Here is a 14,842-nt window from a genome sequence, read left to right as displayed (position 1 = left end):
TGGGAGTCCTGCTGTCAGTGCATCCCTTGCTTACAGCCCAGCAACTCCCCTCTGTGGCCAGGCAAAGAATGGCAGGTGGAGCACCTGGTCCAAAGTCACAGAGCAGGCAGCTGCAGAGACAGGCATAGAAGCCAGGTCTGCCAAGCTTTAGGCTAGACTGCACAACCTCCTCCAAAGGTCTGATACAATACACTTGCACTGGTTCAGCTTGCCTATATTTCTCTCTACTGACTCCAGTGGGGTCCTGCACAGACAACAGCAGCTCTCTGGAGTAGCTGCTAACAGTAGATGCTATTACTGTGCCTCACCCCTGGATGGTTGAGGAGCATACACTAGCCTGTGCACCTACAGCAGACTGCTCTTGGGTGAAAGCAGATAGAGCTGACCCAGGTTTATTTTTACTACACTTTCCATGGGATCACTTTGCTTCAGATCTGAGGCACTTAATGTCTGTTAGGAGCTTACAATATCAGTCTGCTTCTTGTCTGCACTTACGCTGAGTCCACTAGTGCACGTCATGGGTCCAAGCTCAAAGTTTGGATAGCTAATCTCAGAGACCTAGGACTTGACTTTCAGAATATGCCAGTGCCTGCAGACATCATCTGCTTCTGTGGGACTAGCTCAGCTTTCCTGCATGGGTGCCCAAAATTAGAAGCCATTGCTAGTAACGTGAATCTAATGAATGACATGGCAAGGTCCTACAGCAAGTACATCTTAAGTATCCTGACAGACACCAGCTGTCTCAGTTCTGTGCTTTCAAATCCCACTTCCTCAACTGTAACACAAAGACTTCGCCTACTTCCCAGCTGCCAGAGAAGAAACAGGCGAGGGGGTGTATACATCTCTTCCATCATCTGGGCAAGCGATGCAGGAGCTGTCAATGGCACCGTAAGAACTGCTTAGCAAAGCCCCGCTAAGGTAGGAGTGTCCCTATTAGTACGTCATTGAAAGGAATTGTCCTGCGCTACTTAAACACTGACCAACCCTCTGCCAGAGCCAGGATATCGGGTGTAACTTTTGGGCCCAACAGAAGCTGAACTTTTCTGTGCCCTTTACATATTTTTGACTTGCTAATTTAACTGGGTCTTCTCCAGCTGGAGGTTAAATGCCAGCAAATAACTAAGTTGCTTGTTACTGTTTAAACTACAACTGCACTTGCATTGTATTAGCTGATGTTTCCTTGTATCACCCTAACGCTTAAATTTTCTCTTGCTAGGTTTACCACGCAGATGAGCCTGCACTGCAAAATGTACTAAAATTACCTGGCCACAGAGCTTCATGCAACTCTTGTTCTGACCACAGGACATCAAGCTCTTGCTGCTGTGGAGTTTACCTAAAAGGAGAAAGACCTATCCACTCCTTTCCAAGGATGCTTATCATATAGGCAGTACCCTCAAAGTGCTCTTTTCTGCAGCTAAAGGCATGGCAAGCCTTCCCTGGACCATGGCAAAGGGGCTCTCCAATGAGACAGTCAATGCCAGCTTGGAGGTAAGCTTCCAGTACCCCCTCTTCACTGTCATCTACAGCCTTGTCTTTGTGCTGGGACTGATAGAGAACATCCTTGTCCTGTACCTGTTAGCCTCCAAGGTCACCCACACCTCTCATTCCTACATATACATAATGAACCTGGCTATAGTAGATACCTTGTTTGTTTGCATTTTGCCCTTTAAAATCCATTACCATCGAAACCAGAACCACTGGATCTTTGGTGACCTGGCTTGCAGAATCACTGGCACCTTCTATTACATCAACATCTACCTAAGCATTGCCTTCTTCACCTGCATTTGTATTGATCGGTACATAGCCGTGCTGCACCCCTTCACATACATCAAGATCAAAGGCACCCACTACACACTAGTAGTCGTTGCCCTCTGGTTGGCTGCCGTAAGCATTGCCATCTCGCTGATACTCGAGGGGCCTCTTCACAACATCAACACAGGGAACAAGACAGCCTGTTTTGAGAACTTCCCAGTGACCAGCTGGACCCATCGCATGGTGCCCTACAACATTCTTGCCTTGGTGTTTGGCTTCGTCATTCCCTTTGCTGTCATCCTGATCAGCTACCCTCTTATTGCCAAGCGCATCTCCCACATCAGGCACAACATGTTCAAGAAGAAGGCCTTGAGGACTATCTACTTGATCCTGTTTATCTGCACCATGTGCTTCCTTCCTTACCACCTCACCCACCTCTTCCACTTCCTGGCTAGGGCTGAGCTCATCAAAAATCCCCAGTTTACCAACTTCATCTACAAAATGCGCCGGGTTACATTAGCCTTGGTTAGTTTTAACTGCTGCCTGAACCCCATCCTGTACTACTTCATGTCTGCCAGCAAGCAGTGGCGCTGTCACATCAGGCTTCGATCCCGGCCCAAGCAGGTTTATACCATCTGTGACAGAAAATTCAGTAACCATTCCTGCTTTTACCAAAGCAAGTCAGAGCCAAAACTTGAAAGCAAAAACACAAGGATGAAACACTGGTTTATGTAAAACAAGGTCAATCAATCATTCACCTCTAACTCTGAACTGTAGCACAAGTAGTAGTAAGGGAACTCTCTGAGGTCAAGGCTGTATTATGCCTGGTTCTATACTTCTGAAGTGAAGTGTCCATGTTAAAAACGGCTGCTTCCATCCTACCTTGCCAAAAGAAGCATCACCTGATAACAGCAATCTTTATCTGTGGCTGCGGCCAAGCTGTAAGGCCTGGTAGCAGAGGTGGCAGAAAGCAGCCTGGTCTGTGAATTAGAAAGACTTGCATTTGTACCCAGTCCCACTGTGGGTTTCGTAAGCAGTGACAAAATGTCAGAAGTGAGACTGCAGAGCAAAATTTCCAAATTAACATTACTGTTAAGTTAAAAACATCCTTTATTGGAAAGTGGCAACGCTAGGCTGATTTCCAAAGCAAGCAAGGCAGTTATCTTGCTGGCACTTAACATATCCTTGTAGAATAAGAACAATTCCAGCCCTGAATGGCTGCTGGCTACACACTGTGAATTAAAAAGGGGAATTAAAACACACAAGCAATTGCTGTATTACATTTTGGCCTTATTAAACAGATTGTTTTTGTATATGGTATTCATTTTTCATGTTGCACTGAGTGGATTCATTACACTTAAATAGATATTGAATTCTAAGTATTAAATGGACCTGTCCCAATAAGGGTTGTTTGGCATACTTAGCTACCTAACTGAAATGACTCATTTCTTCATCTGAACTTTTTTCACAAGGTTGGGGTATTCTTTATTTTAACTTCAAGGGAGGCAGTCTGGGCAGTGCCTAGAATAAAAGGATAAGGAGTTGCAAACCCCTGGGGTCAAATCCCAGGTCTGCCAACTTGGCTCAGAGAGTTTTTGGCAACTCCTTCAACTGCCATGCATCTGTGAAGTGGGAATAAACGCGCGCCTCAGCAGGGTGTTGCTACTGAGGTCCATTGGTTACCAACACTGTTATTCTTGTACCATTCCCAGAACACAGGTGCAACTAACTTCATTGGAGGGCTCTTTTCTCTGACCCAACAGGGACATTAGAAGCATGGAGGGACAGAAAAACGTATGAGCGCCCTACTATAGGCTTGTCACCTACTGTGCAAGGAAGTTTTGCAGACATTTCAATAGATTAAGTTACTGCTGCAATATGAGGCTTGGGACTTTGTGTTAATACAGGATTGAGCTATCTGGTCTTTTCCATTTTAATGCTGAAGCTAAATGGCTCTTAAACTGTTTTCATTAATGCCTCAAACCTGTTTTCTCTTAGGATGCTATATCACCCCCATAGCAGTGTCCAACTGAGCTACCAAAGACAGATGGCTCCTGTTCAAAAGGCTTTTAAGGACCCAGCTGAGCTGACAGAGCAAGACAATAGAAATTCATGGGGCAGTGACTTAGGAGAGGAAAGTGGTGCTATGGCGTGTGGGTTGTTCTCACTTGTTTATTACTGAAATCAAAACCTACTTGCTGCATGGAAAGTTACTGTCAGAGGGCAACTGACTTTTCACACCTCAAAAATAAAGGCAAGCAGAAAAACTCAGTGAGGGTTTTTCCAGTTGAGAAACCAACGTTGCTAAATCAGAACCCTGCGTGAGGACTTGGAGCATATTGAACTGCACAGGCTATGGGACAGAGGAAAGACTTCATTTTTTTTATTTAAAAAACACAACCTACATATTTACATCCTCCCCTGCTTCACCTTTCTGACAATGTACAAAAAAAAGTGGAAAAGACCTGGAGCTTCCTCGTCCTTGCTGCAGACACTCAGCCCGTTGACTGGGGCAGCCCCTTTTTCAGGAGGGAGGTCAGATAGCTGCCCAGTTCTTCATCCTAGACACAGAAAACAAAGAAGTCAACGGTACAGCACCACTCTAGGCTCCCAGGTCTTGTGCCGTTAATCAGAACCTCATTTTTAGGCACAGACCGAATCAGCTCCCAAATTAGCAAGGCATGTACTTGGGAGCCAGATTGTCTGGCTGGAACCCATTTCTGGCTTAGCAATAAAACTTGCATTTGTCAGAAATGAGCTTAGATGTCTCTGAGGAGATTGTTTTGAGGATAAGTGCCTCTCTTTTTAAAGCAAAGAAAGAACTATTGATTTTTGCTTAGCTCTCAGGAAAACAGTTCCTCTCTGGGAACAAAGATTTTCAAAAAAAATCCACAAAAACTAGACTTGTGAACGCATTTAAAATAAGACGATAGCCGGAAACTAGTCCGTAGCAACAGCCCAGAAAAGTAAGTGAGAATGCACCAACAAGATACTGAAAAAATGTGCCTAGCTCAGTGGCTTGCGTGCTCCCTCACACAAAGATGTTGCAATGCTGTAACCGCATTTATATGGAAACTAATCCTTAAGATGGCACACCCCTACCACAAGCAGATGACAAACCAACCACAGAGTCACTCTGAATGCAGACATCTTGCTGATGAAGTGAAACTTGTTCTCACCTGGTACGTCCAGGAAACGAGCAGAACTTTGGTTCCTTGATCCTCTGAATGTGCTGTGGCCTGGATGAGAATAGACTCCACCATTATAGACCCATCAGGGAGGTGCTGAACTGAATAATCCTTGAGGATGCTAGGGAGAAGGTGCATTACATATCTGTAAGTGTTCCCTGCTATGCATAAATCCGGAAGGGTGAGCACACAAACCTGAGCTGCACCTCAAACTTCCACCCCACTGCCTCTGAGCCAACACCGACCACCTGAGGAAGTCAGCACAGGGCTCATTTAAAGCCAGCTAATGCCGCTCTCTCTCTATATCCTATGTTCCCTACAGGGTTTGATTTCTGTGGAAGTAATAAGCCAGATCAGCTCCTCAGGTACAATTTTGGACTCTCTTGGGCCACAGAGCACTGCTCCTGCCCTGGGCCAGCTGATTTTGAACTCCAAGCTCACTCTAGACAGTTTCTCAAGGGTGCCTGCTCACCAGGGGGAAATGCCCCTGCAGAAGCTCTAAACTAGCTAGCTCCTGTGAGCACTGCCCACCCATCATACCTTCTGGCAGCTGGATTCCCAAGTCACCTCTTCCAACCCAGACAGCCCTTTTGCTGTCTACCGACAGGCTGTACCTACACAGTGCTGGTTTGGATCAACATAGGTGAATCATGCTCACATCTCTAGAAGCCCCTAGTTTGGCGCTGAGGCTACACTTACCCCTTGAGGTGGTTGTAAACCCGCAGCACTGTTTCGTGCTCCTTGCGAGGGTCTTGGATGTGGACACGACAGGTAAAGCGCAGCTGGTGCTCTGCAAGGCCCAGCTCCTTTAGCGCCTGCTCAGGAGAGACCAGACGGAAGCTCTGCCGAGGGAAGGGAGAAGTCTATGAGCTTCAGCCTGGCTCATACACTGGGCTGGAATCCCCCCAACGTTTTTATATGGCTAGCTGTGGATGGCAACAAAAGCAAAGCAACCAACTCAAAGTGGGGACTCCCTCTCCCAGCACCTGAGAATGCCCAAGCACACTGCAGTCCCTGTCACAAGCGGAAACAGCCAGCTAGATCTGGGTTTGCTAAGGTTACTTGCTTGAGGAGGCGGGTTGTGGGGGACAAAGGAAGCAGGGAGTACTTCTCTCTCTCACCAATTTCCCTTTTCTCAAAGCTACTCACTGATGGAAAGCTAACAAACTGCCTGTGTGGAACGAACCAGTCATCTAATTACAAGGCTAGGTTGCAGGATAAGAATGGCCTGCCTGGGCATCCATCGGATGCACCCACTGCATGGCAGGAGGCTGTGGGGAAGCAGCAAGTTCCCTGGCCAAAGGGAAGAACTTCATGGGCAATGGTTCTGTGGATGGGTCATCCCGGTCTCCAGGGACCACTTCCAGATAGCCAGGGGCACACCTATCTCCTCTCTACAGAACAGATGGCAGGAGACCGGGAATCCTCTTACAGCCACATGGCACCTGGAGAGCTGTCACTGCTGGACTGTTTCCCAGAATAAGTGAGGATTGGGCACCCTCTCTACTGTTCTCTGTGCTGGAATTGTTTAAAAGAAAAAAAAACCAAAGTGGGAGGCTACGAGACAAGAGGCCAGAGGGGCTACAAGACAAGTACTAGAACAGTCTCCCAGTCACTTACATTATCCTTCATGATCAACGTGCCATGCATGAGCTTTGGCTTCTTGGCGTCTGGGAGGGGCCCTAGAGCAGGACCAGTGGAAAAGGAGGGCATGACCATTAATGACCTTGTGCTTACCTGACACCTTGATAGAAACAGTCAAGTGCTTTGGGATCTCACGGAGCCCCTGGTGACAGCAAGGTTTGTACAGCCTCACAGTGGGAATACAGCAGACCCATTCTATGGGCCCGACCCGTAAATCCTAGTCACTGCCTCTTTAAAAACAAGTGCAATGGAGATCAACCTTTAAGCAATGGAGGTGTGACAGCCACACTCTCATTACACCCTCCCAGTTTAACTGGGAACTTCAGCAGAGCAGAAGTGGCACACCTACACACGTTTGCCCATGAAGCAAACTGACACGTTATCTCTGCACAGTGTCTGGCTGCTGAACAATCATCTCCAACTTTCCTGCATGGGACTTGAAACAAAATCCCCACACACTGAATCCACCAGATGCAGGGATACATTGCTAGGGTGAGAAGCCATCGCATCTCTCTGGAAGCCTCCGGCAAACTCTAAGCTCCGATAAAGCTCAGTTATATGAGGATCTTGGAAATGCCCCCACATTGTCCCCCTCGCTTCGCGATCCAGGGAACACTGCACTCAGCAATACAAACATAAATACAATCCAGCCACTGGGCCTGACCAGCAGGAACTCCATGGCAGCCATCTAGTACCTAGTGCAGTCTCTCTCTTCAGCAGTCCAAGGGAGATGTCCACGGGGATGTTGGGGTTGGTGAAAAACGTAGTTGTTTCTCCGTTTGCAGGCATGTAACAGTTCACATCTGTATTAACAGCAAAGAGGATTGGAGGAACATTCACACAGAGCCTCCCCCTTCCCGCATCAAGGGCTCTGCATTGTATATGCAGGAAGTGTTGTTCCCCAACCTGGTGAGTGTGGCACAGTGAGGCTAACACTCCTGTACACGCAATGAGACTTCCCAGGGCACCTATGACATACCAGGGCCTGACTCTCAAGTCTAACATGGAAGAGAGCAGAGACCCACTGAAGGGGAAGGCCAATACCTACCAACTCCTCATCAATGCTTTACGCAGGGCTTCTTTTGGAGAACTGCCCACTCTGAACCTATGGGCTAGTGAGAGCTGAGATCACAGGCTGCAGACAGACTACAGCAAAGCTGGCAGGTAGAATAAAAGCAATCCAGTGATAGGAAAGGCATCTAAAGCTGCCCAAAAAGGAATTTCCAGAGAGCTATGTGAGGATCTTTCTATCCTACTTCTCCCTACCTGCACTTAGGAGTCACTGGTTTAAAAAAAAAAAAAAAAGAGTCTGGTTGGTCTCCAGTGCTTGCCCAGTCTTTAGCACAGAAATACAGACACAAAAGCACTTCATTTTCCTTTCCACTTGTTTCCTAAAGCCAGCGCAGACACGATTTTAAATAAATCTGTAACACCACAGACAGACAACACACGCTCCCTGCTCCTCAGTGAAGCAACAGCAGGGGCTTACTATACACGACACCAAGCGTCTTCACTTCTGGTCTGAGAGGGGCCAGCAGCACAGGAAACTAGCCATGCTCCAATCAGTCAAGCCCTCCCCCCTTCCACGCTCCATCTGCCTCGCAAACGGTACATACGAAATTCCTGTTCAATTTTTTGCTTCAGGAACTCCATCTTCTTTGCCTCCCCATGGACCAGGAGCACGTTGCGTGGCTCAGCCTGGCGGATCAGCTGCATGATGCCCTTGGCATCGGCGTGGGCACTGAAGGACATGTATTCCACCTGCATCTTCACTTCCAGCTGCAGGGAGAAGCACACAAATCCAGCCCCTGATCATTGGGCATCGTATGACTTCCACAGCGTGCAGAAAGTAGCGCAGGGCTCTTGACACACACACAACATTGTGGGAGTGAACAGAAATCCCACGTGGCAGGAAGCTGGTCAGGCGAAGCAGCCCGATTCCCAGCTTCACCGAGGGATGGGGGCCCACACTCCATGTTTTACAGGATCAAACTCTGCCCTGCAGCACTGGTTCAACTATGCAACAGCGTATCAGCATGTAAGGACTGCAATTAACACTTTTCATCCCCCACTTCTGTGCAAAGCCCCCAGGCTGGCTACCTGTCTGGTTACAGGGGATTTAAATCTCTTCTGGACACAGCATAGAAGCCCACCCATGCTAAAATCCCCAGAATTTGGCTTTTCAGTGACTTAAGAGACTTAGAGTTACTGCAGTGCTATTGCTTATGTGATCTACAGCTGCCAGGCCATATGCAGAAGGGGGCAAATGATCACAAACACAAGGAAAGAAACCTGTTGAATAATCCCTCCTGTTCAAGCATTTCTCAGCCTAACAACCAACACTGAGGTTTTCTTGGACAGAAGGTGGTAAGGTTATAAGTGTCACCCATGGCCAGCAGGGCCTAGTAGCTGCCTGTCTTTGAAGAGCTTCCCCAAAAGCTCAGTCTGGGCACAGTTACTTACTATTTGCCTCCCTTCCATTTCCAGCTTCCGCTGCCCACTCAGGATCTTGTGGCCTACAGTTCCTTGCACACAGTAACCTGGCATGATGACCTAGGAAGGAATCCAGAAAAATACATCACCCCTGCATACGACCCGAGCTGCAGAACTACCCACATGTTAGTCGTGATGGAAGTGTCCATCGTTCTGAGCCTGTCCACCACAGCCTCTGCTTGCGAGCTACTCTCTGTTCAGTTTAATTGTTCCCTCCCTGCATTCTTCCTGGAAAAATCCTCAGGGATGAAAGAAGCATTGAGAATTAAACAAAAGATGGCTTCTGTTAGAATGTGTGTCACTAACCAAGGCTTGTTACCAGTTAAGACAGGTGTCTAAGGGGATACCATCAAAAGAATGCAAGTAGAATTGAAAATAAACTCCCAGTAAAAGCATCTTGCAATGCTCTTCCTTTCTGAGGCACCTTCTCATGTCACAGATTAAGAACCCTAACAGCTAGAGTTGATAAAACCCACACTTTTGGTCATTCCTCAAGGGATTCCCCTCTCCCCATGCCCACAGAGACCAGATCGATTGTCCAGGTTCACTGGGGTCTCTTTAAAGGAAGGCCTCTTTCAAAGACTTCTGGAATACCCGGTAGGGAAAAAAAGTCTCAGGCAAGGAGTGTTCCCTTATTGCTTTACATGAAAAGAACACAGCCAAATGAACGGTACCTCTCTACAGGCTCCCATAAGAGCCCCAGAACAAGATGGCTTTAGAAACATGGGCTGCTTTCCAAAGTTATCCCCCACGGTTATTTGCCCAAACGGCACTCATGCGAGTCCTGGCCTCTACTGAAATAAATGGAAACCTGGTCTGCAAAGCTTGCACAGGTCACATGCAGTGTCTGTGGGGGTGAATAATGCTTCACGCATCGTCATCTCCTCTCTCCACCTTTGGAATCGAGTCAAGACACAGCTGGTGACTTTGAGGAGGTTAAATGTTAGCACCAGAACCAAGTGTGTCATATTCACCGATATGCATCAACAAACTAGGTCTTAACCTTCTCCCGCTGGTCACGGTTTGACTCCTGGGGAAGAACAGCGCATTTCAGTGGGCTACAGTTTGATCTGTAGGCACCGCTATTCTGAAATCATACTGTTATACACAATACAGCAGCCAGTCAGGGGTTATAATTATTACTACTGTTAGTGGATGGATCTTTCAAAAAGACTCACCTGAAAGAGTCTCCTGCTATTCTTACCCTATTAGATTCAAAGCTTATTCCCAAACCTGTGTGGGCTGTGCAGCGCTCACACAGGTGTCATTCAAAACCACAGGGCTTTCTTACCATGTTCTTTTCATTTCCCGCCCATTTCCGGAAGATCTGTAGGGACTGTCCTGCATGTAGCATGCCTGGAGTTGCAAATACGACCTAGACAGAACACATGCTTAGAAGCTACCACACCCAAATGACCATTTCTCTGCACAATTTCAAAGCAGATTTGAGACAGAGCATTTCAAACATGAACAAGGAAATGCCTTTTCTGGCCCTGTACTGTACCAGCTTTCACACCGTGCAGCACGCACTCTACACTTGTGTTTCACACGTGATTTTTTAACCTAATGTAATTTCCACTGAATCCAATTTCACTACTTTCCACCAAACCTCATTCCTTAAAATTTCCATTTCCTTCTAAGCCTTTCACTGATAACAGGAGCTGAGGATGCTCAGCCCCATAACACGGGTGAGTTTCTTTGCTAAGCTGGGCCTGCAGGGGTACTGGAGTGGTTCCTATCCCAGCCCCTCTGTTCTATAACCTTCCTAACCACATACCATTGGCCCAGGGTTGTCAGCAAAGGCCCTGTCAAAAGCCTTGATATGTTTGAATTCAAACATGTTCCTCTGGACAAAAGTCTTGCGAATCTTCTGATTGGTCCACGTGATGAAGAGCTTGTAGTAATGATTGGCCTTTTCCGTGAGACCAGTGGAGAAATAAATCGGGGCCTTCAGGTTCATTCTTTCCCTTTGGGAAGAGAAAGAAGTCAGTCAGCCAGGCATGGTTGCTTCTGGCAAGCACCACTGGGCCCTTCCCTCTGTGCGCACAAGAGCCAGTCCCACTACCCTAGATTTCTATGCACACCCTTACAGAAGGGAGATGGGGATCACTGATCAATATCCCTGTCATACCAACATGCAGCATCTCATCAATAACTTGCAGAGAAACAAATGGGACGTCTGCTCTAATCCAGTATGAAAAGGGTGAAGCTGATGCTTACCAGAAAGTCTCCAGTAAGATGCAGAGCTCTTGGGCACGTCCCAGAGCAAACACTGGGATAAGGACCTGCCAATGAGATGCAGAGTTAGGCCATGACACCCTCGACGACTGCAAACAAATCAGTGCAGCAGAGATACTGCTTCCCAACAAGTGTCTCTGGGCTCCTCTCATTCCCTGAGGAGCCCGCATCTCCCACAGGGCTGGGGAAGCCCCGGTTAGCTTATGCCACATAACACACCTTTCCTCCTCTCTCCACGGTTTCATGAACCTTCTTCAGGAAGTCTCGTTCCCGACAGCGCTTGGAGTCTCTGATAGTCGTGGCGTAGGTGGACTCTGAGATCAATAGATCAGGGCGACACTTATCAATCCAAGCAGCACTAAAACAGTACCAAATAAAAAAAAAAAAGACCATTTAACAAGGAATACACAGCACTTTGCCCCCACAGCTCTCAAAACAAATGTCAACAGCCTCCATTTACAGCTGGGGAAACCATGGCACAAAAGTGTGGACCACTAGAAGGTCAAACAATTTAAAAGGTACTGTGACAATGAAGCAATGTACAGACTGCTCAAATTCAATGGCCGTGCAGTCTTGACAAAGGAATCAATATGACCATATGCCAGAGTGAAGAGCATTGCATTTATTTCTATCCTGAGACATCATTAGAAACCTATTTAGCACAGCAATCGAAAACGTCATTTATCTTCCCAGCAGGGAAGGCATTAAGTGGTCTAGTCTCCCGCCAAAGAGTGTGGAATCATCACAAAGAAATTCCCACGGGTTAACAAGACCTGCCAATACAATCCCCCAATCTGTAGCAGCCCCAATAAAATTAATGGTGACTATTTCTCACTTACCCTAAATGCCTGTCTGGCGTCATATTATAATCCCCCTAATGGAAAAAGAAAAAAAGATTAAAGGGACCCATTTACTGCCTCAAAGGTAACTGGGCATATCCCATTAGAGACATGAGTATCCATAAAATATTTATCTGGATACTTACTGTGTACGCCACAGACTCGCTGCCAACTTTGATCTGGAACATGGCTGCTCCCAGCACATGGCCAGCGTAGTATGCCTTGATTTCCAACTCGTCGTCCACCTACATAGGAAGATATCCACTGGCATCCAAAAGAGGCTCGATCTCAACTGGGAAATAAAACTCCTAAGCTGGGGCATGTGACCCTGAAAACAACTGCTTTAACTGCTCTGCTTCTTCACTGACAGTGCTCCCTATCAAACCCTTCGCACACCTTGTGGGCTGCAAAGGGAAAGTGACAGGCATCACTGAACCCCCAAAGTTAGAACAAATCTTGAAGTGTAAGAGCAAGCCTGGCAGCTAGGGCAGAGGATCCCAACACAGAGGTGTTTCACAAGATTTGTGTGCCTTCTTCTTCCATTGGGCACTGCCCCTCTGTCTAAAAACATGTCTAGACTGCAGCACAGGAGCCTTTAGCAGTGTAGGCACAGAAGCACAGAGCTCTAATGCATGCTGCACAACTCACCAAGAAGCAGGGTAAATACTTGGACAGTTAGTCTGCTTCCAGTTGTGGGTTGCTGCAGCTACTCTACTTGTAATGCCTGAGCCAGTTAGCGTAAAGCTAGTTCAGGTTTATCTGACCATGTTGTAATATAGATGTACCCTGACTTTGGGTGAGGTGGGATTCAATAGCAGCCTTCAACTCCCTGCAGGGGGGTTGCAATGAGGATGGAGCTGGGCTGTTCCCAGTGGTGGCACATGACAGAACAAGAAGCAATGGGCTCAAGTTGCAGCAAGGGAGATTTAGGTTAGATATTAAGAAAATCTCTCTCACTAGGAGAGTAGTAAAACACTCCTAAGGGGGAGGGTAGGTAGGAATAAGCAACCCAGAGAGGCGTGGAATCGCCATCCTTGGAGGTTTTTAAGAGCCGCCTAGACCAGGGGTTCTCAAACTCTGTGATACCGCAACCCCAAGTGCTGGGTGGCAGTGCCAGGGGACAGGGAACTCACACGCAGCAGCTGCTGCCGCCATCCACTACTCTGTGCCACCATGCATAACCCCAGGAAGTTTGAGGCCCCCTTTTAAGTTGCTCAGTTTTGACCCGCAGTTTGAGACCCCCGGCCTAAAAAAGCCTTGGCTGGGATGAGCTAGCTGGAGATGGTTGTAATTTGAGCAGGGGGTTGGACTATGCTAGATGATCTCCTGAAGTCCCTTCCAACCCAAATTTTCTATGATTCTCTGGGCTGCTGGCACAAAGAGACAAAAAATGGCCCCGCTCCTTGACCGAGCCAAATGGCTTACACCAGCAGTCCCCAGGGTGGGTCATTTACCTGGACGGTCTGGTGAAGGTGGACAGCTACCACTTTCTTCATGCAATCCTTAATCATTTGAGAAGTGAAGAAGTTGGTCTCGCCTTTCTTATCCACGGTGATTTTCCTGTAGTCTTCCAGCAGGATGGGGCAGATGGCCTTGGTGGGGTGCGTCATGTATATGGGTCCGTCGTAGCCGACCATTTCGCTGAAATATGGCAGGGCTCCACAGTGGTCCAAGTGGAAGTGGCTGTGAAGGGACGCGCAGAATAAGAGGCACGACCCAGGGGCTTCGAGTCAGACGTTTCCCACTCCTGCCCCACTCTGGGTGTTGAGAGACGTTACAGACACACCAGTATTGTATTATATAATTGTACGTGAAATTAGGCCGGCTAAATATTCATGTTTTTCAAGTGCTGGGAGAGCTATGCACGATGCGCAGGTGTCAGACCACCGAACTGTTAGGTATTAGCAGCACTAATACTGTTAAGTGTTACTAACAGTGAATTACTAGCACCATTAGGTATTCCTAGCCCCGCTCGTCACGGGAGGGGGCTGTTCTGGACGGTCAATAACGGCTCCGAAGCGCGTCTCCCCCCTCCACCGGGACCACGAGGGGGCTGCGAGGTCTCTCACCTGATGATGACGCAGTCCAGGAAGTCCGTCAGCCGCCCGTTCTGGGTGATGTAGGAGAAATCGGGGAAGCGCCTCTGCGGGACAGAAAAGCGGGTCATCCATGATTCAACAAAGCTGGCTGCCGACGTCGTTAAATAACCGGCAGCGTCCAGCACGTCGGGAGTCCTTAACAGGGCGACCACGGGCGCTGCCGCCACCACGAACAGGGACGGCTTCAGGGGGAGGGGACGGCAGAGCGAGGGAAGAGGCTGGCAAAAACGCGGCAGCCTGACTCACGTCGTCGTTGTAGCCCATGTGCATGCCGCAGTCCAGCATCACGTTCTTGCCCGCGATGGACACCAGGATGCAGCTGCGGCCCACGTCCTGGCCAGCCCCTGCACAAGGACAAGAGGCAGGTGCATCAATCACAGCAGCCTCGCTGCGTCCGCCCACCCACCCACCCGGGGAAAGGCTGAGGGCGCTCCTGGGCCCCACCGCGCCCTACCCAGGGGGGTGACTTTAATCTCGGGCATTGGCAGGCCGGAGGCGACCAGGCCGCGTTGCCAAGGAGGTAGAGACCCCAGCTGTGCCCTTCACTTCCGGGTCACGGCCCGCTTCCTTCACTTCCGGGTCAAGGCTG

The 14,842-nt window shown here is 48.4% G+C and overlaps 2 protein-coding genes across 2 annotated transcripts; one reads left to right on the top strand and one right to left on the bottom strand.

Annotated features, from left to right (window-relative positions):
- The first annotated feature begins 1,413 nt into the window (after window positions 1–1,413).
- On the top strand, window positions 1,414–3,065 carry LOC102570598 (lysophosphatidic acid receptor 6). Its single transcript, XM_019493961.2, has one exon. The coding sequence runs from the start codon at window positions 1,423–1,425 to the stop codon at window positions 2,485–2,487; it is 1,065 nt and encodes a 354-aa protein (XP_019349506.1). The 5' UTR covers window positions 1,414–1,422; the 3' UTR covers window positions 2,488–3,065.
- Window positions 3,066–4,113: 1,048 nt separating this feature from the next.
- On the bottom strand, window positions 4,114–14,827 carry INTS11 (integrator complex subunit 11). The gene is made up of 17 exons (XM_014610112.3): window positions 14,708–14,827; window positions 14,500–14,597; window positions 14,224–14,297; window positions 13,609–13,837; window positions 12,301–12,399; window positions 12,155–12,189; window positions 11,535–11,673; window positions 11,298–11,362; window positions 10,855–11,044; window positions 10,369–10,452; window positions 9,048–9,137; window positions 8,201–8,363; window positions 7,280–7,387; window positions 6,561–6,622; window positions 5,640–5,782; window positions 4,932–5,061; window positions 4,114–4,313 (listed from the first exon to the last, which is right to left on the bottom strand). Exons 1-17 carry the CDS (start codon window positions 14,733–14,735, stop codon window positions 4,248–4,250), a joined length of 1,803 nt encoding a protein of 600 aa, XP_014465598.1. The 5' UTR covers window positions 14,736–14,827; the 3' UTR covers window positions 4,114–4,247.
- Between the last annotated feature and the right edge of the window lie 15 nt (window positions 14,828–14,842).

This window comes from Alligator mississippiensis, chromosome 13 (assembly GCF_030867095.1).
Source record: "Alligator mississippiensis isolate rAllMis1 chromosome 13, rAllMis1, whole genome shotgun sequence".
NCBI classification, from domain to species: domain Eukaryota; kingdom Metazoa; phylum Chordata; order Crocodylia; family Alligatoridae; genus Alligator; species Alligator mississippiensis.
This window is presented reverse-complemented; position numbering and strand designations above follow the sequence as displayed.